The sequence below is a fragment of the Arvicanthis niloticus genome, chromosome 16, assembly GCF_011762505.2.
Source record: "Arvicanthis niloticus isolate mArvNil1 chromosome 16, mArvNil1.pat.X, whole genome shotgun sequence".
NCBI classification, from domain to species: domain Eukaryota; kingdom Metazoa; phylum Chordata; class Mammalia; order Rodentia; family Muridae; genus Arvicanthis; species Arvicanthis niloticus.
In genome coordinates this window covers 62,908,174-62,933,876 of record NC_047673.1, presented here as the reverse complement: position 1 = coordinate 62,933,876, position 25,703 = coordinate 62,908,174, and the positions used below count along the sequence as shown (strand labels likewise).

The window sequence follows — 25,703 nt, the reverse complement described above, 5'->3', positions numbered from 1 at the left end:
GTGACACCACCAATGCTTTCTCTCCTATCGTGGGCTGGGTACCACATCTCCCAAGACCTTTAGGAAGGGATGGATACACATCTCTGGATTGGAGGGCATTGGGTTAGGGGTTCCACCCCCATCCAATGGAGTTTCCCACCTAGTTGTATAAAAGCAATAGTCTTCTAGTTGAGGAAGATGGAGCTGGTAAGTGAGGAAGCCACTGGGTCCTGAGGAAGAAGAAACACAGGAAGCAGCTTGTGACTCTTGCCCCAGGCCCTTGTAACTGGAGTCATAAACACCCAGGACGCACCAGCAGCTGTCCTCTCCTCCTCAGCCAATTGCATGGAGACAGACTCAGAGTCTGAGAGATGGAGCTAGGGCTTGGGGCTGGAAGAGAGGACACCACAGTGATGGTTTTAGACTGAAGAGGACAGAGAACCGCCTCCATCATTGAAAGGTGGCGTTGCCATTCAAAATGGAAGGCTTGATGCTCAAGGACCTTCTAAAATTGCTGGGACCATCCTAAAGGTGTCTGAAAGGGCATGTATGAACAGCCCTAAAGGTGTATGAAAGCTGAGGGAAGAATCAGCACAAATGAGAAGCTTCCAGAAAAGGGGAGCAAGTCAACTGTAGTGCCTAGATGGTCTGTGGTATACCTAGTGTTCAGTAAGCACCTGAAGAGCAACTGTGTAAATAGGCATACGCTGGCACAGCAGAAAGCATTTCCAACAGAACTGTTGAGGAGGCCCACTCACCAGAGGCTCAGCTGTATTTGGGTGAGGAGCTGTACCCTGGGGCCTCGGTGAGAAGGGGGGGGCGCAAACATCTGTGCTGCACTGCTGCCTGGGATTGGAAGGGATCTAAGCAGGAAAGTATGGAGTCCAGAGCATTGAGCCCTGGGCTCACACACTGCCCCCTCCATACATGTGGTCTGAGTCACGGGAGCCAGGATAAGCCTGTCCCAGCCAGTCATACTCCTCCCCCTCCAACTCTGCCCTGCGTGCCCTTTCACCAGCCCTCAACAAAAGCAGAGCTCTAACTCTTGCCTCAGTGGTCCCAAATTCCTATGGCATGGGTACAGGGCCAGTGGAGAGACAAGAATATAGTGAAAGGGGACAGGCCATATGATTACATAAAGGCCAGGAACCCCCCCGAGAAAATGGACCCCACCATTTAGGAGCGAAAACCGCACCAGAACACTATCTGGTTCTAGCCCCTGAGCGTCAGCCGTGTCCCATCGAGGTCCACTGTAATTTATCTTGATCAACCTTCAGTGTCCACCGGTATCCCCCATCCCCACAGCAGTAAAGTGGAGCTGTTCTTTATAGAATAGCTTTAATCTGTAACTATGAAATGTCAAGGTTAGCAGCAACTTGGATGCCCCAGGGACTAAGGCGAATCTGTGCTGTCCCGGAGACCATAGCGGTTGCCCTTCAGTTTACAGAAGTGGCTGGCAGGATATTGGCTTTGCGCTCAGCTTCAATGCAGTACTTCTCAGGAAGACCTGTGGCTCTGCCAGGAGAAATGCAGGGAGGGCATAGGTAAGTAGAGTACTTACCAAAGGTGTGACTGGGAAAGGCATGCCCTGGGCTTCCAAAACTGGGGCCCTGTACCCCAACCTATTTCTACCATCTACCCACCAAGTGCATTCCAGTCAGGATCCTAAAACACTGCCAAGGAGCTACCACTGAGCCAACAAAACGAAGTCCCAGAACCTTCTGCCAGAGTCCCCTTCAGAGGGCAAGCCTGGGGCCGAAAGCCCTCCCACTTTTTGGAAGCCAGTTTCCGGCCTGCTATGCCATCTCTTTGTAAAAGAGGAGAAGAGGAAAGAAAGAAAGAAAGAAAGAAAGAAAGAAAGAAAGAAAGAAAGAAAGAAAGAAAGAAAGAAAGAAAGAAAGAAAGAAACCCAGCGCACCTCAGCTCTTCAAGCTTCTGTTTCTTGATATCCTCGATGCGCTCACGGCGCTTCTGGGCTTCCTCCTTGAGGCGTCGGCCCTCTTCGAAGGTAGCCAGCCGGTTCTGCACATGCTTCTGCTGGTTCTCACGCACCTGCCGTCGGAGCTCGTTGGCATGCTGGAGGCACCCCGCAGCCTTTTTCTCCTGCTCCCGCTTCTCCTTCTCAATCTGCTCTCTCTGGGCCCTGGGGAATGGACAAAAGGAATGCAATTGGCTGAGCTCCTGGGTGACCCCTCAGTGGTCGTGCTTCAAAGTCCACAGCCTTCCAACCTCGAGGTCTCAGGCACCAGACTAAAGTGTCTACCATGTGCTCCTCTCCCCGGACAGACCCAAATATGTTGTCCATATGTCACGGTGTTGACATTCTTAATAATTTCTAATTGTTTTTTTTTTTTTTATTTTATGTGTGTTTCACCTACATGTGTGTTTGTGCACGACATCTATGACTGATGCCCTCAGAGACCAAAGGAGGGCATTGGATCCTCTGGGACTGGAGTTACAGGCCACTATGAGCTACCATGTGGGTGATAGGAATTGAACCTGGATCCTCTCATAAAACAGCCAATGCTCTTATCTGCTAGATAGCTCTCCAACCCCTTAATATATTTTAAACAAAAATCTCCACAGTCAAAACGTTTACTGGGCTCTGTAAATTACATAGCTGGGTCCTACAACCAGGATTTCACCCACCAAGAGCTATCCTTTCTCTTCCTTCTAATGATGCATGTAACTCCTCTCAAGCCTGTTCTAAGTTACCCTCCTTCCTTTCCTCCCTTATGATAATAACATCGACAAAACCAATCAAGAGTAAGGAAACACTGTCTGTAAGGGTAGCCCTACTTTGGTTGATGGAAGACAGCATCTGTCTGACATCTCTCTGTTCTCCTCCCGGCTCATGTCCTCACATTCCTTCTATGGTTGTCTTCCATAAGAATACCCCCTGTATTCTACTATCAGGAAGAAAATCTCTAATGGCATCTAGAGATGCTCAAATGAAATATATTTACATCTCGAAGAAATTTAGTCAGAGGTCATCAAACCTAATGTCAGATTTCTTCTCAATACAATCAAAACCAAATTGTAAAACTATCTCAGGAGGGAAATTCTCACCTGCTTTTCTCTCACAGGCTCACTCACACCAAAACAAAGATCCCCGCCACCTTCCATTGGCAAAGACCTCATGGCTTATGCATCTCCTTACTGCCTTCCAAAGTCCATTACACATGGTGAACCCTCTCAAGTCCGAGCAGCTCCTCCAGCGGTGCAAACACCTCTCCAAATCTCACAGCTCCGTGGAGCCTTTCCCAGGATATAGGAAGGGAAGTGCGTGTGGCCATGCATTTCTGTAGTTAGACATCAAGTGCCCACTGCCCACACGGATCTGAGGCGGGTATATTCTCCCTGCTTGTTATCACTCCCCTCTGTGTAGATCAGCTTCCTATTGTTGGGAAAGCTAGCTGTGTAACTAGAGAGCTGCTGGGTTGGTGGGCAGTTGAAAAATCCAGTAAGACCAGGAGGAACTTAGTTAATCTTCATTGTCAGGGTGGGGGATTCCAGAGATGTTTAGAGGAGGAAGAGAGACTCCTCCTGAATTTGGGCAGCACCCTGAATATTTTTTAATGGAGAAGGAGAGCCGCGTACCAGTGGGTTTTTTCTGTCTGCTTCTTGAATGTGGTGTGACCAGCCACCTCGGTGCCGTGGATTCCCCACCATGATGTACTGCATCCCTTCAAACCATAAGCCAAAATAAGCCCTTACTCAAATCGCGTTCACTGAGCATTTTGTCATGGCAATAAGAAAAGTACACTGGCCAAGGCACAGGGGCAAAACAACAGTTGTGGATTCTGACTTCATGCTAGAGTCACCTAAGAAATTTCAAAGGCTACTTGCCCCAGACCATTTAAACCACAGCCTGTCAGGGTGTCACCTAAATGTCAGTATTTTTCTAAAGGTCTCAAATCAGTTAACAGTCTGAAAGTTCAGGATCTCCTGAACAGATGCAGGAAGTCCATATGCAGGCTATACTGAAGGTCATGCTTTTGAAGTAAGAAAATCTGGATGGATGGCTGTGTCAGGGACACTCCCTGAGTAAAGACATCTGTCATAGAAGTCACCTCGTCTGGAGACACTAGGTCTGGATGCTAAGCTAGGACAGTAGGTGAAGCTGGACTTCTCCAAAAGAGCTGGATGGAGTTTTAATAGCTGGCTAGTGTACATGCTCCAGGCAAACCCAGCAAAGCAGAGGCAAGTGGGTCAGGAGCAAAAGGAGGGCTTGGAATTCATCCCATTAATATTTATTAGTGCCTGCCAAAGGCACACAGCTGGCCAAGGGCACAGAGGCAGGGGGAGACACCTGGAAGGCAATCTGGAGCCCAAAGGCAGGCTCTGTGGGGTACCTGGGAGGTTCTCTCCATTACTAGGTGTCTGGTGACCACAGCACAACCAGAGAGTAGGGGCTGGGGGAGGGGCAGAAAAAGCAGACAAGCCAAAAGGCATCACAGTCAGTGGGAACAAGCAGGGTCAAGGTCCTGTGAAAATCCAGGAATGTTGTTCTCAGAGGAGAACGTCTGCTCTGCCTCCTTAGAGGCCCAGGAGCCTGGCGTGGCTTGCTTCTGACTGAGACAATAGGAAATAGCTCCAATAGGAAAGACCCAGCACCCACACACCGAGATGACTGGTGCTGGTCAATCTTGCTTCATTTGAGCCTGACTTCTGTAATTTCAAGTTCTCCAAATGCAAATTTTCTTTGGTTTGTCCCCCACCCCTCCTTTTTTAAATCTTATTTTCCAGAGGTTGAAACAAAGCAGAAAGGAAGTAGCGCCCAATCAGACCAGATCTGGTGGTGTTAGATCTGACTGGGAGAAATCGGAGAAGGAAGCCCACTGCTCTGAGGGAGGACCAGAAGACTAGGCAGTGTTTGTCCTTGGCTTTTTCGTGCATGCTGGAATCATCATTGAACGGAAGCAACAAACAGTAAAAAGACACTAGCCGTCAAGCAGCAGAGAGACATATGAAGTTGCCCACCCAAACACGAATCTCTGGAAGCCTTCGAGTGGAGCAGGCACAGTGTTTGCTCATTTCTAATGAGCCCCATGACACCCAGAGTCTTCAACACATGTCCCTCACCAGCTATGAGTCAAAGCAATGGCAAAGCCTCCCTCAAAGTCTTGCTCTAATGACACAATCCTTAGGGTCTGATGCGTCCTCCATCTCCTCTAGGCTTCTCCTACTCAGTTCCCCTAGTTTGCAGTAAGATGTGGGATCTAGGGGCGGCAGGAGAGACCTTTATACTTAAACACTTCCAGATGCTCTTTTCCATTTCTCTAACCAGAAAATTTCTGGCTCAAATGGCTTTGCAAGATTTCAGCCATACATCTAGTCAGGATGATTGCAGCAACGTGATCAAGACGAATGTGCGCCTTCCTGTTAACAGGGTAGGAATCTCCTCTCCATCCAACACACACCATCCCCTGAGCACACCCCTGTTCTCCTTCCACAGCTTTATCAACACAGGGAAAGGAAGCCAGGGTTCTCCTCCTACCGAAGGATCCTCTCGAACTCATCTCGGTCCCGTTGAACCTGAACGGCCAGCGTGTGCTCCTTGAATGCCACTTGCTCCAGCCGGCTTTTGCGCAGTTTTTCCTCTGTCTCTATCTTCTTCTGCGCATTTTCCTTTTCCTTTCGGCGCCACTCTCGATCTGCAACTTCCTGGTTGCGCTTGGCCCGCAAGGCATCCTGAGAAAGCACACGGGGGTGGGGGGATGGGGGGGGGAAAGACAGGGGAGCTATGAGGATACAAAAGAATCTGAGATAGGGTCAGAAGATTCCCCAAGGGGTCACCTTGTCCTACCCTTCACACCCTTATTGTCTCAAGCACCTCCTCGGACTCCAAGAACTGCTTTTAACTTTAAAAACTGCTAATGACAGAGATACCACATTTCCTCTAGTGACGGTTAAGGTTAAGGTTGGAAAATCTTTATGTCAAAACTTTCTCTAGAACTTTCTGCTCTCTTCCCGCTGCTGTGGACAATGGGAAAAGGTCCACCCTTCCTCCTCAGGTGCATTTTCCAGAATACATTCCCCATGATTAAATGACATTTGTCTGCGGTTAGATTTTGAAGGCTAGACAGCAGTCTCTCTTCTATACCTCCACCCTGCAGGCCACTTTACAGGCTGCGGAGGGATGGCTTCCGGGAGTGGGAGGGACAAAGGAAAGCGGAGAGGGAGAGGAAGTGGATACCTGCTCTGCTCGATAATCCTGAGCCTTCTCCTGCAAGGCCCTCAGGCGGGCGATCTCCTTCTCTTTCTCCTTCCGGATTTTCTCCTGCTCAGCTTCATACTCTGCCTCTCGAGCCTGCCAGGAAGAAAAGACCTCGTGATAACGCACACCATTGCAGCTCTGTACAATCTGTAGAGCAATTCCCCTTCCACTCCTCACTCCATTTAAAATGGGGACAGGACTTTAGCGATGCACAAACATAAAGACAACCAGCCTTTGTAGAAGGCAGCCATGGTTTACAAAAAGCTGTCAAAGGCCTTATCCTAGATAGCTCAGGCAGCATGTCACGCCAAAACTGATTTGAACACGGGAATCCTGAGCCCAGGCTTTCCGACTCCTTCCTTCACACCGAAGATAATTTCAAGTTGCAAGGCCACAGGACCAAGTAACAACTGTGGTTCCCTGCCTGCCTTGTAAAATGCAGCAGGTAGCGGTTATCTTATTAGTGCCTGGGAAAACTGCCAACCATGCTTTGGGCAACCCCACAGTGCTTAGCAGATACCTCAAGAGTAAGCCATCAAAATTCGTCCCTTTACCACCTCTGTGAAAAAACAGGAGTGAATAAACCCCAAGGCTCCAAGACCACTACCCCTACAGCAGTCACGTGACCAAAGGCACATGTCCGGTGACAAGCCGCGGTCGTCCCATGAAGACTATCTCTTATCTCTCATTATTCTACCTTTTCAGACTGCCAAGAATCCCAGAGAGTTGCCTATTTGAGGGTCACGCTCCACTGACTCAAGCTGGTTGTTAGTTTACAGGCAATCTAGCTGGCCTGCCCTCAGGGACCTAGCAATTGCTTAGTCATTACCTGCCTTAGGTGTAGCAGCCCCGAGTACAAGAATCCCCACTCCCTCTCCCTCCCCTTGGCATTCTATTTCCCCACTTTTGTCCTCAGAGCCTCCGTGCTACCTCCTTCAGTACCCTCCCACATGGCTTGCTCGCTGCCTCTACCCCTTTGCACCCGCCACGTACCACCCTCACCCCATTATATTTCATAACACTGGTTCCTCTGCCTCATCCTGCCCTGGATAGCAGGAAAGAAAATTCTAGATGCTTTCTACTCCTGAAAGGGTAGAGCTGGGAGGATCCGCACACTTTCTAAAAACCGCAACATAAAGAAGTAGGATAAGTTAACAATCATCAAGAACTCCAAATTTGCAGAGGAAACTGGATCCACACGCAAAAGAGTGTCCCTGCCATTTTGAGTACTTTTATTACAAATATAAATCCATATTCACTCTAAACTATACTTAAAAGTCTTTTTTCCTCCCTCCTTCATCATCTCCCTGTATACCCCCATCACTCCATCATTCGTTTATGTCCCAGAGTAAGTCCACACATTTGGGGGCTTTATTCATCTCAAGCTGTTTGCCAATATTGCTTTTCCCATCTTTCTTCTTATATATTCATTCTACAGTGAGGTATCTTAACCACCCAATATAGGATGTCCTAGATAAGCGTTTTCACAAAAAACCAAAAAGGTCTGGGGAAGCTAACGCTTAGCTTCTAGGCTTCTCAACCCTTGAGGAATTCATATCAACTTCACTTTCACCAATCACTTTAGTTTTCTTTTACTGCCTGTGACCCTGATCGCAGCTTGTAAGTGACTGTATTATTGAAGAACATGATACACTGGTGTGTGTGGGGGGGTGTCTCTAAAAGCTATACTCTTACTGAACAATTTATCAGGCCACGATGAAGTGAGAAAGAAGCCAGGCCAGTGAATTTTTAAATGAAGGCATGGCTGTCTCCTGCTAGAGTCCCAGAATTGCTCAGGCCCATGTCGCTCCTGAACACTGGTTCCAGCATCAGACACCAAGTCCCTACCATCTTCTTCTTGGTAAATTCCATCACCATCTGGTCTGCCAGTTTCTCCTGTGCCAGCATCTCTGCTTTCTGTCTCTGGTTTTCATCGTTGATACGTTTGATTTCAGCTTGTATCTTCAGCTTTTCCTGATGTCTTCGTTCCAGATCCTGCCAGCAAAAGGAAGAGATCCTTAGAGTAGCCAAAGGCAAGACATGGCTACCGGCATGTAGGTATAGAGAGAGACAGAGGCAGGAGCGGGTACAACGTGGCCAGCACCAGCCCGGACTAAAGCTGCCTTTCAAGAATGGACAAACAGGCAACTTTACTATCAAACAGCCTCTTTGCAGTCTTCACCCAGCTCAGCTTGGTGATGGCCCCTGACACTTATCTCTCAACCCTTTCTGGAAATGAAGGCTCTCATTTTTTTCTCTCTCTTGCCGCACTAAAGTCTACCCCTATGACCTCATGAGCTACCACCCTCCAGTGTTCAAATTCCTTCCTTCTCCCCATTGAAACTCAAATTTGAGCTCCCATTCAGTAGTGATGACAAAAAAAAAAAAAAAAAAAAAAAAGTGTTGCTCACAAGTGACTAGTTTCCACTCACTGGGCATTTAGCAGAGGCTGTTTCCCAAGTTCTGAAAGGTGGGGCCTTGAACAGATGAAAAACTTGTGTATTGACTCTTCCAATTGTTGTTTTTGTTGGCTCATTTGACTTCCAAAGAACCAAAGGGACTTACCCTGCATTGACGCCTTTCAAAGCAACTGGGGGGACGGGTGCGGGGGAGGGGAAACATGACTCCCTAGATTCTTCTCCATCTTGCTAGCATCATGGAAGAGCTATCCTGCTGAGATGCTGACAAGCATGGTGAGGTGCCCGGTTCTACCCTAAGCTTGCCTAATACTACTTCCTGGAGACTTGGGAGTGTCTTTTGGAAGGACATCCAAAGGACCGTGACACACCAGTGGAATGGTGTTGACTCAGTGCTGGAACATGCCAGTGAGCCCACCAATTCCCAGCTCCCCACAACCAAGCTGAAGGGTCCAGTCTTTGTTTACCCCCTTGTTCCCTGCATATTTTCTCCATACTTCTGTTTCCCACACTTCTCTCCAGAGCTAGTGTCCTAGCTAGGTGTGTCTGTCTATCTTCTAGGTCTCCTTTGCAAGCCATTCACAAGTCTACAAGCCTCATCTTCTACTCCAGGAAGGGATCTTCAACCTAAGTCTTCAGACCAACCCCCACACTGTAGGAGCTAGGAAAACCTGCTGATCATTTATGGGACTCTTGGGGGCTCCCAGTCACTCAATAACACCCAGTGCATTGGCTGATGACAACTCAGTCGTCCATACACATGGAGAGTTGGGGACAAAACCCAAAAGACCGTGAGTTCAATGAGTTAAATAGCATCGTGGAAGAAGAATCAGGTACAGGAATGTTATTAGATAAGAGGAATAACTTCTGGTGTTCTATAGCACAGCAGGACAATTACTGTCAATAATAATCAACTGTATATTCCAAAATGCTAGTGGAAAAGATTCTGAGTGTTCCCAATACAAAGAAATGTCAGTTATCTGAGGTGATGAATATGCTGGTCACCTTGATCTGACCATTACACATCCGAACATACAGGACTGTCACACTGTAGACCACAAAGGTGCACGATTACTAGGTGTCAGTGAAAAATAAAAATATATTTAAGAAACAAATGAGTCAACAAATGAGGAGATGCTTCCAGATCCAATCAGACTAAAGAGACCTAATCAGATACAGCATGCAAACCTTGATTAGAAACTGGTGTGAAAAACAGAAAAGTAGCTGAAAACGCATTTATTTACCAATTAAAGAAGACTGAATCTAGGTTAATATCAGGTGACATTACAGGGTCTCTGGAGGAGCTTTAGGTGGAGGCTACACGACTGGGCCTTGGTTTTTAGAGCTGCGAGTGTGAAGCATTTCATAGCGAGGTGTCAAACTGTCTAAGGCAAAAGTAGTTTAGCCAAGTATTGCCGGTATGGTTCTAATTCTTTCAACGTTTGTTTATGGGTAACATTTTGAAAATGAAATAAAAAGTGAGCAAAGGTGTGACTCTGGTCAAAACACATTGTACAACATTGCCAAGAACTTTAGTGTGTGTGCTCAAATGCCTGCTACAGGGCTAGAGAGATGGCTCAGTGGCCAAAGTGCTGGCCACACAAGCACGGAGACTGTAAGGCTTGGAGTTCAGATCCCTGGAAATCTTGTAAATGCTGAGTGGGTGTGGTGCTCCGCTTATGACCCGACCCGAGAAGACAGAGAAAGGAATTCCCCAGAGCAAGCTGGCCAGCAAGACTAGGCTTGACTGAGAGGCCTGCCTGCCTCGGTGAATTAAGAGTGATGGAGGTGATTCCTGACACCAGCTTTGGGCTTTCCAAGTGCCTGTGTGTGCACACACGTGTGTCCATCCATATGCAAAATCATGCGTACCCACAGACCTGTGTGTATATGCCCTTGCTATGTGCTTCTTCGTATTGCAACACACCAGATAAGGCAAATAGAAGACCATCTTAGCTTTATGAAGTTCACACAGGTATGTTATCAGGTGTTTTGTCTTCTTCTTTCTTTCTTTCTTTCTCTCTTTCTTTCTTTCTTTCATTAAGTGTCCCTACAAATTTTATCTAAGCTAATAGGGATAAAAGGTTTGGCTTCCCAACACAGTTAATGACAATGGGATATTATGTACTCTGAATGAGACAACAGCAGGGAGCAGAAAACTAAAGCAGTCCTGTTTGTCGATAGAGTGTATAATTTCCCTCAGTAACCGAGGAACAGACCATAAAACAGCCCTATGTTTACTTGTGTGAAGCATGCAGCCATGTATTTCCTTTATGTGTCTGTTCACATTGATATGTCAGCCTTGGACCCCAAGTCCCTGGGAGGCAAGGACAATATCTATCCCAATCACAGCTCATCCCCAGCATGATGCCATGGTCAAACAAGTGTTCCAGACAGCAATTAAGAAGTTGATGGCTGTGATGTTGTGAAATGAGCGTGTGCCTTGTGAGGAAAAAAAAAAAAAAAAAAAGAATCACTCCATACTCTGAGCCTAGAACCTTGGAGGGCTTTGCTGCTAGAGCTGGGGAAACTCAGCACTGCCTGGTGGGTGGCCTGTTACCTGCAAATCCTCCTCCTGGAGCCGCTCCAGATATGCCAGCATCTGCTCCTTCTCCTGCTCACGATGCTCTGCCTGCAGCGATCTCTCCTCTTCATTCTTCTTCATCTGCTCCACAATGTGCCGTTTTCCCCTAGAAGAAAACAAAACCAGAGTGGCTCTGAAATGAAGAGTTCAAGTCTCTCCCCAACTTCTACCCAAATGGTCTCCCAGATAGGAGGTTTCACAGGCATCATTTGGCAAGTGTCCTTTTGACATGCTTATGTTTCCTGGGTCCGGACTCAAGTCCTTTCCTCCAGTGTCCTGGAACGTAGGTCCTCATTTTGCTGTGTTAGTCCCCTGAGATTCCTCTTATCTGTCTGCCCAGGAGTTACCCTACATCCTAACCCACCTCCTCCCTCCTAGTATACTTTAACAAGCCTCTGGAATCCAGCTTCTTCCTAAGTCTCCTAATGATGTGGGAAGAGAGTTTCCTCCCGGATTCACAGAGAGAATTCAGAGAGCTTTGTAGATTTTCAAAGACCAGGATCTCTAATTCCTTTAGTGTTTGTCCTCGCTTGTCTTCCAACCTGACTCTCATGCCTCCTCTGCCCACTGTCTTTCTGTGTAAGAATTTATAACACTGAAGGCTCTTGGGTGCTGATAGACAGGGCTGAACCCTGAGGTCCACTCAGCAAAGCCCCCTTTTCAACAATAAATCCAGGGATACTGACTGGACAATCAGAGCCGCCTGCCAGTGAGCCCAGGGTGCTATAAGTATATCAGTAAACTTGGAGGCATCTAACACCTATGGCATGAGTAAAGGCTAGAAGAGTGGGAACAGACAAGGCAACGACAGAAATCAAGCAGAAATGATAAGCTCATATTCAGATGGGGTGCTTGAAGGCTTCATGTGACAGACTAGATTTAGCAGGACAGAAAGAGTTGCCTGGAAAGCGGGTTTGAGCTCAGTCAACATAAAGATCGGAGCTGCCTCACGAGGCAAAGTGTTCCTTCCTCGGATCTGCTTATAAAGACTTCAGAAATGCTGGGGGAAGACGTGTAGAGTGGAAGACAGGAGGCACCGAGAGAGGACACCTGTCTCAGCTCTCCCCTCTTTGCTAGGCTACAGGGACCTGAAGATACCCAGGAAGGACTTAAGGGGAAAACGTCCAACCCCCCACCTTCACCTACCGTACTCTCTCCTCCCTCCTTTTTCTTTCCCGATCCTCCTGCCTTTGAAGGGATTCCTGCCGGTCTATTTCCATCATGTGATCCAACCGCCTCTCCTCTTCATCCAACTCCTTTTGTATCTGCTGCTTCTCCAGGATCTGGGCGTCCCGGATTGCGTGGCACTTGGCATTCAAAATAATCTAGGAAGTGGGAGAAAAAAATCCTGGCACTAGGCTTGGGGATACAGTTGAGGAAGGAGGTGTTATGAGTGTGTAGAAATTTAAGAGGGAAGAAATGGGAGCAGAATGTGTGTGCTGGAGATGTGCTCAGCTGCTCACTGAGTTCAAAGAAACAGCATGTTTCACTCACCCTATAGCTTGAACATTTACAGATTTTTTTCTAATAGTTTATTTTTATTTAATGTTCACTGATGTTTTGCTTGCATGTATCTATATGAGGGTGTCAGAAGCCCTGGAATTGAAGTTACACACAGGTGTGAGCTGTCATGTGGATGCTGGAACTCGAACCCAGGTCCTCTAGAAGAACAGTCAGTGCTCTTAACCGCTGAGCCATCTCTCCAGGCCCTTTACTTGGTTCTTGTCAGGCACCAAGGTTTATTCAAGAAGAGACAGCATCAGTCAGGGTATTGTAGAGTTCCAGAGGTAATGGATTGGCCTTTGGAAATATGATGAACGTGGTGTTCACCTACGTAAACACACACATAATCTCCATAAGACATTAGAGCTTCGCAATTCCTTCTCATGGACCCATGTGATATGCTTATAGAAGCCAAGACAGTCCAGCAGAAATTCAACTAGTGCACTTTGTAATCCAGAAGAGCCCAACATTGCATAAAAGAAATGAGAATCCATGGTGCTCTCATTAAGAACCAGAAAGTAAGAGCTTTGGAATAATAAAAGCAGGTACAAATAGAGATTATTTACCAGAGAGGTGGGTGGAATTCAGAGATGAAGGGCTTGTAGAGTCGATGGGGTTTGTTTGTTTGTTTGTTTGTTTTTATTAGTCAACAAGGGAACATTTAGAATTACGGAATAGAATTTCAAATGAGCTCCTGATCCTGTGCTCCCAGCTAAAGGAAGTATTCTGGGCATTTCAAAAAGAACTCTATTGTCTCTGCCACTATCTGGGTCCAGACTTGAACTAACAGGATAGAAACAGGAATGAGATCCTTATTAATCATGGTTCACAAAGACTCTCCCATATCTTAGCTTGTTCAGTGCTGCCAAGAATTTTGCTAAGAAGTGTTGCCTTCATTATTTTACCTGTGAACAAGATGAGGCTCAGGGAGGGAGGGTGACTTGCCCTCATCATCCAGCAAACAGGTCACTTCTCCTCCTATCCATGCGAGCCCTGCCCACACCAGTCCCTAACCTTGTCCCAAGTGTGAGTAAGAGGACAGAGGGAGCGGCAGGAGTCCTCAGATAAAAGGAGGAGACCCACCTTGTTCATGTCCTTGAGCTCCTCCTCCTGCTCCATTCGAAGCTTGCTGGCTCTCTGCAGAAGGTTCTGGGCCCGCTCTCTGGCCACCTCCTCCAGGTCACTTAGCTTCTTGTTATTGTTCCAGGCCATTTCCTTCTGCTTCATGATCTTCTTGCGAATTGTGACTGCTTCCTAAGGGAGACCAACCTGGATTGGTGGGTTTATTCCCTATAAACTTGCCTGCTGAAGGTAACTTGGGAAGATTTCTCTTCAGTCCATCACTGTATCAGAGCAGAAAGGCCTCACAGCCTGGCTTTCTTCCCGTCCTCCCAGTGGTCCACGTACCACTCCCATATCTCAGGGATTTCCTTCTGTCTTCCATGTCCAACACTTGTGAATTAAATGCACATGCACACTTTAGTTTATTGTGCCTTCATTGAGCTTATCCCACCTGGGATGGAAAGCTGGCTTCCCTCCTGCACTTTCCTACTCTGCCACCCATCCACCAAGGACACAGCTATGAAGGTGAGTTACCAAGATGGCTTCCTTCTCCTTCTTGAAGGCCTGCTCTCTGGCATTCAATTCTTCTTTGGTCAGGACTTGGGATGCCCATTTGATCCGCTCAAACTCCTCAGGGCTGATGATTAGAGATTCCCCAGAGGGGTCCTCTGTGGGAACACTGACATAGGAATGACCAGAGTCAGGGAGGAGAACAGGCTCCAAGTTCCCTCCTCTCTTCTCCTCCCCACACTACGGTGAGGCAGGAGAGTCTGCAAATTCGTGGGCCACTAAAGTGAAGGGTTTCAGGTGAGAAGCAACTGATGCTGCAGACCAAAAGAAACATTTTATATCTTCCTTCTACAGTCTGTCTCATATGCCACCACGTTCTCTATGTAACTGTCAGCGACCTGACCTTGTGTTTCTGTAAGTCCACCCTACTCCCAAGCATTTTCCTCTGAACCCCATCATATTCTGACTCCATTTTACTGCCCACTTCAGGACCAATGGTGCAAGGCCTGTTTCAAGCTTCTTCAGGATGAGACCCTATCTTAACTACATCAGCAGCCTAATCTCTGAGCCAGGACTTGGTACTTAGCATACTCAAAGCTGTTGAATCGAACTTTAAAAACAGATTATTCCTGACGCTGGAATAAGGTATAAGTATAAGAGAATGCTTGGCAGGGTTGAAATGGATGCTGGTAGGAAATCTAAATACCCCTGTCCATCCAGCCTGGATAGAAGCTTTGAACTCTAAATATTAATTAAAAACTCTGATCGACAGCTACTGGAGACATGTCTCTAGAGCGCTCCTTGTAGCTACCCAACGCATTCAACAAACCTACAGCTAATTATAATGATTAGAAACAAATAACACACGTTAGTGATGGGGGAGGAGGCCGTGGAGAGGAGAGAATAAAGCAGCTTCTGGGCGAGGCAGTTTAACAGGTGCATGGCAACAAGACGCAGATGATCTGAGACAGGAGGTGAAATCTCATCTAATAAAAGCTGGTGGGGGTTGGGGGGGGTTGTCCTAGAAGTAGGTTCACTTATTAGCAAGGTCTTATACTGCACCAAGTCAAGTGGTGTGGCCCAAAACAATGGAGGGTGTGAAGTGACCATGAGCAACCTGAATCTAAGATCTGACCTAGATTTGAAGCATGACCAGCCTGTCTGCAAAAAGTCCAAGAAGTAGCACCCCTCAGGCCACTGCCCACAGCTGGCTGTCAGATGCCCAGGCTGGTCAGCCTTGGCTAAACAAAGGCCATAGTAGAGTTCAGCTCCTGCACGGGATCCAGCTGTGTCGCTTCAGCTTAAGCCATGAGTCAAGGGCTTCAAATTCTGTGAACTGACGTCATTAGTCAAATGGAGCCAGAGTGGTAGGGATGGTCAGAGAGTGTGAAGCCCTAAACACAAGTGCTAAGCCATCAAACACAACACTGGCTCCTGGTACTTGGCTGAGCTCAGCCTGTGCCCTGCAGGAGGAGTCTGATGACACTGCTCCAGTCCGGAAGTAAAACTGAGTTAACCCCAAAGGAACCTGGAGAGCACCTATGAATTTCCTCTGACAGCCTCAAGTCTGGAGAGGAGCCAGCGTGCTAATTAGACATCTGGTCAGTTTCCCTAGGCTTTGGACTCTTGATGTAGCCAAAAGGAAGTGACTCGTTGGTTCACTTCCCTTCCCCACACGCACTGCTGAGGGTTTAGAAGCAGTGCTCCTCTGCCCTTTACTTTTAGAGTCTAAAGCGAGCTTTGGAGTGAAGGGCAGTGCCCTGCTACCTACCAAAGGGAGAAGAGGAGGGCCAAGATGGAGGAGAGAAAACACTGAAACAAGATGGGCATATTGATTTTTTTCTTTTACATGTAGAGTGTGTGTGTGTGTGTGTGTGTGTGTGTGTGTGTGTGTGTGTGAGAGAGAGAGAGAGAGAGAGACAGAGAGACAGAGACAGAGACAGAGACAGAGAGACAGACAGAGAGAGACAGAGAGGGGGTGGGAACAGAGGACTGTTAGAGGGAACTAGAGCAGACATTGTAACATCTGTGTCATGACACAGAAAGGGACTATTTGGAGGAGTAAGAGACCATAGAAAGAGGAGAGGGAAGACGTGGAGGAAAGGACAAATAAGAACAAGGTAGGCCGGGCGGTGGTGGCACACGCCTTTAATCCCAGCACTTGGGAGGCAGAGGCAGGTGGATTTCTGAGTTTGAGGCCAGCCTGGTCTACAGAGTGAGTTCCAGGACAGCCAGGGCTACACAGAGAAACCCTGTCTCTAAAAACAAAACAAAACAAAAAAAAAAAGAGAACAAGGTAGATAAATAAAATGTCACAACGAAACCTATTTTTGTGTACATTAACCAAAAATGATTTTTTTTAAAAATCTATATAGGCAAACAAAACCCCAAAAGTAAAAGAAAAGAGGAGACGGGTGGGCAGGAAAGCAGGTAGAGTTGGGCTGTCTAGATGGAAGCTGTCTAGATGGAATCATCCCGGTGGCACAGTCCACCCTGCACAGAAGCAGTACTGTCTGAGTCTGGGGACTCACATGAGTTCTCTGACCATGTCTCTGGTGATGAGCTGGATTGTCTCTGGCTTGTGGTCCAAGCCCAGAGCACTGAGAGTTTTCCGGATGGCATGTTTATCACGGATCACCACGATAGGGCTGTCGCTCTTGCCCTGGGATGAAGGCTATAGGATCAGAGGGAAATCCATAGAAGACGGTCACTCCACTTGCCACTGAAACAATACGAACCTCACCTCACAAGTAGCTCCCTAGAGGTTTCCATCCCATGCAGCTACAGAACACAAAATCAGCCAGGGTACTGGGAAAGCATCCTGGTAGTCTTCATCAGAACATGGCTTGGGTGTGTTCTGCACTGGCCCAACCTTCTGAGAACAACACCTTTTATTCTTGGGCAGGCATTCCTCACAAGAATGCTAGAGACTGTGCCAAAGGGCTGAAAGGAGAAGGGCTGATAGTGTATTTCTATACCTATGTTAAACCCACCAGGTTGAAACTTTAAAATTTGGTGTCTAGGTTATCCCTCCATGAACATTTCTGGCCTTGTGAAATTCTTGGACCATGCTATAACTTTGAAGCAATACAACATGTTACAGATAAATCTACAATATAATATTAGTAGTTTTTAATCCTTTCTAATGATTTTTTTTTAAAAAAGCCATATCAAGGGAATTAGAAACACCAAGTGGCCTAACAGGAACCGCCTTTAAAACCTAACATTGTTGGGCCAAGCGTTGTGGCATACACCTTTGATTCCAGCAACTGGGAGCCAGGAGAAGAAGGACAGCTAGTTTGGAACCCACATGGACTACACAGCAAGACACTTAGGGAACAAACTGCGGTTAAGGGAAGCACTCAGTTAGGATTCAGCAAAGTGAACACAGACCAGATGTGTGATGTTTTTCAGGTTTTTTTTAACTTCACAGGGGTTAGCAAGAAAATACAATTTCTAAACACAGGAAAATGTAGGCACCATAAACGCAGTAACAAACACCTGCATGGTGCCCAGGGGGGTAGCCTTGATTGGGTCACTTTGCACTGTCCCCTGAGCGCTACTGCCACCTGGTGTTAGTCTCTGCTTCCACAAGGGCACGACTCAGCAATGTGCAGGCCACTTCTGCCCCCTGCTGCCAACTTCCTGGACTCTCATTTACCCAGAAGGCCAAAGAACTTGGACCAGGACAGGACTAGTAACCAAGCAGCACTATTCCTGGTGCTCAGGGCTATTCCCCACCCTCTTTTGGACTAGAAAATTCCATGAGGACCCTTCCCCTCAAAAAGAGTCTGAAAGTGTAATTACAGAATTACACCCTTTTGATTCTTACCTTTAGCAGTGGGGAAGACACTGGAGAGTGGGAAATCTTCCAAGGGGACCCTCTAGAAAGCCCTCGTCCACTCACAGGGAGAGCAATGAAGAGCAGGAACAGACATCAATTCTCTACTCCCCAGGCCATCTATGCTCCTATGCTTCCAGAAGTGTCCCTTCTCTCAGTTGCCTCTACCCAGCTCTCCAAATCTCATTCTCTTCCCCTCCTTCTCATCAACTGTCACAGGCACCAAAGCTGTTCCAAGGAGCGCTGTTCCGCTCCCTTTCCACACTGCAGGAACCGTCATTGTCCTAGTCTGGGGGTAGAATCTACTGATGATGAGTTACCTTGACACCTCCAAAAAGACTCTCGTCTACCTCAGAGTTCATAGCTTTGGTCCGATAGCGAGTCCTATTCCGTGACCGGTTGGAAGCGGTGGAAGCCGAGCTTGAGGCATCCCCTGTGCTTAGTGGCTGCAGGTAGAGACAAAAGGTCTGGTCATCAGTACCCAGTGGCATCCAGACCACAGGCAGCAAACATTTCTGAAGCCTATGCTGACAACTAGAAGAGCGAACATGTGAGGAAACCTCTTACAGAACATGTCTATTTAGAACCTGAAATGTAGGGTACAACATCTCCCATCGGGAGACCTCTTAGCAAGGCATACTAAGTCTGCAAAAGGGCATTTCTGCAGTCTCTAGTCTTGGAGCTAATGAAGCCAAGTCAGTCACAAGGCACAGATGAAAGGGTGGAGAGCACGGGGTGGCGAGAGGGAGGGAGGCTCCCTGTTCATTGTCCCTGCACTCTCCCACTATAATGACCTTAGAGAAGCAACTGCACCTGATTTCCCAAGAATGCACAGCGACCTCTTCACTACCAATCTTCTCAGCCGGAGCTTTAGGACCCTTTCATTAAGGACACATCACCCAACCCCCTCCTGTTTCATGAGCAAGGCTGGGATCTAAAAGAAAGAAAAACTGTAGAAACTCACTGGGCCACAGCTGGCAAACTCCAGGTAGTGGATGAACAATGGTTACCAGCTACAACCAGACAGAGCTAACCAAAATATAATACTTTTCGATGTGCCAATAGCTTCCTATGTTTGGCAAATTGCCCTAGCTAATGATTATGGGAGACAAGGCGCATCCCCAACAACAAAAGCTGAAAACATCAGGTATTTGCCTTCCTAGTCTAAGCTGAACCAATAAGATGCCCCTGACCTGACAGCGACTGGGGAACCAGCAATGCAAAACACTGAACGTGGAAAGCCTTTTTGACCCTGCCTTGCAGGAGCAGACGCATCTGGGGCAGCACAGATAAGGATGCCACCAGCCTGCAAAGCCAGCAGTGTTGAGTGCCAGATCTGTTTGATTTGGGCCTTGGTTACAGCTGAAGGAAGGGACTTCCTCTTTTCCTACTTTCTGAGCCTTGTTTCCCTGCTGGTGCAAAATGCGTGGGCTCTCCTAAATCCTCTGGAAGTGTTTCATCCCACTTAAATAAGAGTTCTGGTTCTGTGGCTTACAGCCAAGAATCCAGCTAATCACAACCTCCAGGCCCAGCGGTCAGTTGGGCTCCATCTCTCTCCCACCCCGCAAGCAGATATCTACATCCGGGAAGCAGTTTCTGCTAAGGCTTTTGGATAACAGTAGCCTTAATCTAAAGCTGATTCATTCATTGCCTCGGAGGAGCCCACACCCGCCTCAACAAAGCTCTGTGAGCTGAGATATCTTGGGGGGAAATGGTCTAGACATACTGGGTCCCTCCAAGTCTGGGAATCCGCAGCCCCAGGGGGATGGTGTAAAGAGAAGTGAGCGGACCAGGTCTCTAAATGTTAGCGATTCTTCCAGGTCACTAAACGGTGTTTTTTGTGTTTTTTCAGTCTCTCGTTGATCTGCCATTACCAACAGGACCTCCCCTCAGCACCTGCAGCACCTGTGTCAGGTTTTTACACTGAACTGACTGCTCTTCAGCCGACTCTCTCTCTACCAAACAATGAGCCCGGCTGTGTGAGCCTTCCTTCCCCTCACTGTCTGGCTCAGCCAGTGTAGGCTTCTAGAAGGAGCCATCTTCAGCCAGCCCCAAGACAGCAGAGCAGAAAAGCGAGGGTTTATAAAGAGGCGGATATGGGAGCTCTGGTGGTGCCTAAGAGCAGCCTCTGAAGGGTTGTTACACGGTGGGTGGTGAGCAACCACTCCCCTTTCCACTTAAAATTAGAATAAGAGGAAATGAACAGAAAGGGCAGTGGGTAGGATTAAGAGGAAACCCTGGGAATAGAGGGAACCGGTGGAAGGACCCTGAGAAGTGGTGTTTGAGTTTTAATATAATTAAGGGAGACACTGGGGTGGGGGGTGGGGGGTAAGGGGAGGCACACAGCAGTAACCCGACCGACTTACATCTGATACAAAACAGGGGTGAAATTAAATAAGATGACCCCTTAAGGACCCTAGAGTAGACTGAGACAAGCGCCTCTGGGGAATGCATCTTTCTGACACTGAGTCACTCCACCATTCTGCGTTTTCCAGATCACGGATGTGGATAGTAATGTATATGAAAGAGCTCCAGACAGAGTACAGATGGGAAGGGTTATGATTGTTTTCGCATCTGTTTTCCTGTTTCTTTTCAAGGACTCCCTACATGTGGCATTGTGCACCAGACTATAGGTCCCTCACTGCAGAGATTGTGTCTTCTCTTTCCTGTGTCCTTGGTACCCAGGTTGGAGGAAGTCACCACAGGAAATAATCCACTGCCTGAACCTCGAAGTCAGAACAGAGGAAGGAAAGCAAATGACCACAGAAAAGCAGCCACTAGCAGGCCAAGTAGGGGAAGCTTTGAGCAGCGGCGTTGGGTATCTAAGAAAACCTCATTTAAGAACTGCTGACTTTGAAGCCACAAGCCTTACCCCAGGGCTAGAGTAACCAGTTCTGCCAAGAGTAACAAGAAGAACTAGGGAGGTCACTGTATAAACACACTAGGAAAAAAAAAATGAAGAACCAAGCAAAAAAATGGAAAGTTGGATCCCTCTGGACCAGAGGAAGTAGCCAAGTGGGCCTCTTAGGGGGTGAAGGGCTCGTTTTATTTCTTGCGTGACCAAATAAATATCCCCATGACGCCGAGCAGTGGCTAGCCAGCTGCCTAGTCTGCTTGGAAGGAGACAGCCTTGGAAGGAAACACAGCTTTCTCCAGCTACAATTGAGGCAGTAAAGAGAAGCGTGACTGGGGACAAATAAATAGGCAAGCCCTGCATTAGTGTGCTTATCTTACTGACCCAGCTGCCTGCCCCCTCGAGTTATACATCAGCTCATCCCAGGAGCGGGGGAATCTGGCCCAAACAAGGGTACTCTAACAGAAACTCTGGGGCAGAAAGATTTAAGTCAAATGTATATAGATGAGACACGGAGATCTCCATAACATACATAGTTTTTAAGAGAGGATTTTTTTTTTTAAGTAGGAGAGGGAAGAGGCTGTGACGATAACGGGGAGCAGGGCACGTCTGAACCTCATTATGTAGCTGTATAAAGCGGTCAAAATTTTATTGAGGAAAATATATTCTAAGAAATATGTAAGTTTAACTTTATTTTTTTTAGAAGAATCTTACTTTTAATGATGGTTCTTAAACTCTTTAATCACCACCCACTAGAGGTAGTGGGAAAGAAAGGATACAGGGAAGTGGACTTGTTTAGAAAGGTTCTTTGGAGCAACTCCTGCCTGTGTTGTCTGGAAATCAGCAGTTCAGTTCACAGGTTAGCAGACAGTGGCAGCTTGATCCACTCGCAAACACCTCATGGACATACCAGCAGTCTAGTTCCATAGAGTCGGGTTAGCATCAGCAGTGACATGACCTAGCAGAGACAGTCAGGCCTTGGCCTCGGCTGAGGAACCAAGAGGAACCAGGTCCCTCTGCAGGAGGGACCAGGAGGAATGACAGGAGAAGTTCTCAGCTGTGCCTCATTCAGGGATGCAAAGATCAGCAAAGACTGGAGACCCACAAGCGTTGCACAGCGAGCTCTATAAGCAAGCCTAGCTCAGCCTGTCACTGTCCCTCAAGTATTATTTATATTCTCCAGACATCACGTGTCTTCCACGGGTCTTGCCTCAGCACATGCTTCTGTCTCAGCTGACATCACTCTGCCAATCAGCCCAAGTCTGTGGAAGTGGCAAGAAACTGCAGCACACCACCAGAAGGTTTTTGGTGTGTTTCTCCCTATGGAGTCCCAACAAATGCAACTCAACTACATAATGTAAGGCGGACCAATACACGTGTGTTGTTAGCAAAGAATATTTCATCACATGTCTTTTTACATGCTTGCTTTAGCAGATTATCCTCTCTCCTGTGTCTGCTTCAGCAAAACGTTCCTTCATACGTTTGCCCAGCGAAACACCATCCAACCGACTTTCCAAAGAACCCTTAAGTTTCCACTTCGTGTAAGTATTCCTCTGGAAATGTTGGTATGGAGGGCTGGTTTGGTTGTAAAATGCTCACTGCACAGCTGTGGGAATCTGAGTTTGGATCCATGGCACTCACACAAAAGCTGGGCATAGCATCGCACAATTGTGATTCCCGACATCTCCACCATTTTAAGATGTTTTTTATATTTAATCATTTTCTGCAATGAATAGGTAACTATTTTATGACCAAGAAACATAGCAAAAAAAAAAAAAAAAAAAAAAAAAAACCCACGTATTTTTAGCTGAGAACAAAATATATCTGTATAATGGCAGGATCTATGGTATTTGGCTTAAATGCAAGCACGACAAGGCTAGCTGGGACTGGAATAGGTCGGTGTGGAGTTTCCCTGACGTAAGTGCAACACCTGTCAACTGAACAAAGACAGAGGCTGTTCATTCTTAGATGGTCCTTCCCCCTCAGATCTAGTTCCTCTTTTGCATACAGAGTCAACACAGGCTGACAAAGCCGGCTTTAGATTCTTGGCCTGGGTATACTTCTCATCCACAGACTTGGCTGTAGGAAAGGAGGGATTCCCTCACTTCAGGCTTCTTTCCTCTCACCCTGAGTGATCCACTTGGTTGTCCTCTTTCTTTAAATGGACCAGGTTGCCCACCTTTGATGTATTCCATGAACATTACACCAGGGTTAGAAACGAGACTCTTGCCTCTCTCTCTACCTCCAGAGGATGCTATTAATCCTTTTCTTTTGGGGAGTCTTGGAAGCTTGCCTATGAACCTCCCACCACCACCTCTTCTCATTCCTCCATGCTCTCAAAAAAGCTTGTGGGTAGCACTACACACACATACACACATACACACACACACACACACACACACACACACCACGGCTGTGCTGAGAGAAGACAGTTAAATAAAATGTAACCAAATGGGATCCCCATCACTACACACTCCAGGGAGTCCTCAGAAGTTCGGAACCCAGCTGCTTCTGAAATCCACTAAATCCCATAAGAGCAAGGCAGACCACCTTAGGCCTAGAGTCTGCCTACAAATACAACCCAGTCATCCACCTCAGCACCCAGGTTGCCAGACATTTCAAGTAAGTTCCAGTAAGCACATGCTCCAACACCTGTCTGCAGACTCCCCTAACCCCTCAGAGCCATCGAACTAGGGTCTAGACGTTAATAGCTCTTTTGAAGCCCTGCTGGTCTTCACAGCCCATGACCGTGACAGTCAGCTCCTGTTCAAGGCATGTCAGGACTGGCAGACTTATTCATTCCCCCAGGACTTTGCAAACCTGGGGTCCTCCTCATTCATTCATTCATTCATTCATTCTTTCATTCATAAACACTTATGTGGTGCCCAAATCATTCCCACACAGTGAAAACTGAGGCTCTTCTGGAACATGAGGTGCCGTTCCCATGATCACCCTGCTGGTTAACAGCATAGCAGGTTATGGGGCTCATCGTTTGGTCTTCTAACGGGTGCTCTTCTCAACATCACACCCCACAGCCCGAGAGGACTCAGCCCAACAGGATGGGGGGAAGTCTTTTGAGACTTCCTTTACTCCATTTCCAGCCGTCGTCCCGTCCTCACTCCCAGAATTTCCTGTCTTCCCCAGCCTCTGAGAGAAGACCCCAGCTTTCCCTCTCAGAGCCCTAACCCACTTCAGGACGCAAGAACTGCAGCTACCCAGAGCCTCACCATCTCTGCGGCCGGCCGCTTCAGCTGCAGGCGCCTCCACCGACTCCGCGGGAGCTGACGCGTTACTATAGCAACCAAGAACTAGCACTCGGCGTTTTAGACCCGCCCTCGCCCCTCCCGATTCCAGGGGGCAGTCACGAGGTAGTTTAGAAGGCGGGAACCCCTCCCTCAACCTTTTCCCGCCCTAGAGTAGCTGGAACCAGGCTCTTGAAGGTTGAGCCCCTTGGATAGGCCCATCATGTCCACTTTGGCTTTAACCCAGTTCAAGTCAAGCGCTAACTTTAAAGGGCCTACTTCCCATGGGCCCAGGAGGGCTCAACCGTCAAGGCCCCAAAAGCCAGGCACAGGATCATGGTTTTTCCTTCACAGACCCTTCCACCCACCCTAGGTTACCATGGTTACCGCTACCATTTCCGGAAGGATTAAAACCAAACCTGATGAGAGTTCAGGCTTCTGAGAGGCAAGCAGCATTAAACCAAACAAATTTCACGGTAGGAGGGAGTCTGACTAGACCAAAGGACGGCTTCTAGCCCTGAAGATACATACGCAATCCCACAGGCTTAGATCTGACGGAATTTATTGAAAATGCAAGGAGTCTGAGACAGGAAGTTCAAAACCAACCTGGGCAGCATAGCAAGATATATCTCAATAAACAAACAAACTCAAAATGTAAGTTCTACCCTAAACAAGGTCAAAACCCATGGGAGGAAGTTAGGGGAACCCCCCTTTTAACACTCCTCCTGTGAGTACTTTTAGGGGGATTTAAGATTTTCTCAGTTTTGCCTTGGCCCCTCATGCCTTAGATCTGCAGGACAGGACTGAGCAGACCTGGAATCCTGCATGCCCCACACTCAACAAAACCTCCCAACAACCAGTGATTGCTTTTATTTCTCAGATATTTATTTTCTGAGCTCTTGGTCTCTCCAAACCCCCAAGTCTCCCTCCAAACTGGTCTTCCAGAACCTTACTCCAACCTAAGCAAAGAAAGCTGTTGACAAACCCTGGAGTAGTGGGGGAAGGGAGACAGTCATCTGCCACCACCACCACCACCACCACCACCACCACTAATTCTACAGCTGCCATTGCTGCTGCTTAATCCAAAGAGCTGCACACTTCATTCCCTGGATTCCTCTACTCAAGAATGTCCTTTGGAGTCCAATTACTAGTCACACCTTTCTCAGGCAGTTATTAGCCCCACACCAAAGAGCAAAGTAAGGCCAAAATAGTCGACTGCAAAACAAAGGATGTGTTCTTTTCTCAACTTGGAATGCCACACTGCAGGAACAAACGGTTAAAGGCAGGGAGGAGAAGGTGCCTAGTGAGCCATAAGGAAATCGCTCCCCAGTGTTCTGCCTGAAGGTATCTCACAGTTAGCAGTGTCTTGCTCCAGGCCTGCCGTTCAGTATGAGCCACTCTAAGGCTCATAGCAAAGCCCTGAGCAATAAGTCTGCTTAGTCATGTGTTTGTGCAACGTAAGTTGATTTAAAGAAACATTTATTCTGGATT

General features: G+C 47.5%; 1 protein-coding gene across 2 annotated transcripts; it reads right to left on the bottom strand.

Annotated features, from left to right (window-relative positions):
• Window positions 1-256: 256 nt before the first annotated feature.
• Cfap45 (cilia and flagella associated protein 45) lies at window positions 257-24,583 on the bottom strand. 2 transcript variants are annotated; one of them, XM_076914513.1, is made up of 12 exons: window positions 24,198-24,301; window positions 18,437-18,562; window positions 16,807-16,949; window positions 14,300-14,444; window positions 13,787-13,957; window positions 12,347-12,525; window positions 11,177-11,306; window positions 8,048-8,194; window positions 6,179-6,292; window positions 5,480-5,673; window positions 1,898-2,122; window positions 257-369 (listed from the first exon to the last, which is right to left on the bottom strand). In XM_076914513.1, the coding sequence occupies exons 1-12, from the start codon at window positions 24,198-24,200 to the stop codon at window positions 357-359; spliced, it is 1,590 nt and encodes a 529-aa protein (XP_076770628.1). In that variant the 5' UTR covers window positions 24,201-24,301; the 3' UTR covers window positions 257-356. The 2 variants fall into 2 exon arrangements, with proteins under 2 accessions (XP_076770628.1, XP_034376592.1); XM_034520701.2 differs by lacking the exon at window positions 257-369 and adding an exon at window positions 1,301-1,494 and having other exon boundaries at window positions 24,198-24,583.
• Between the last annotated feature and the right edge of the window lie 1,120 nt (window positions 24,584-25,703).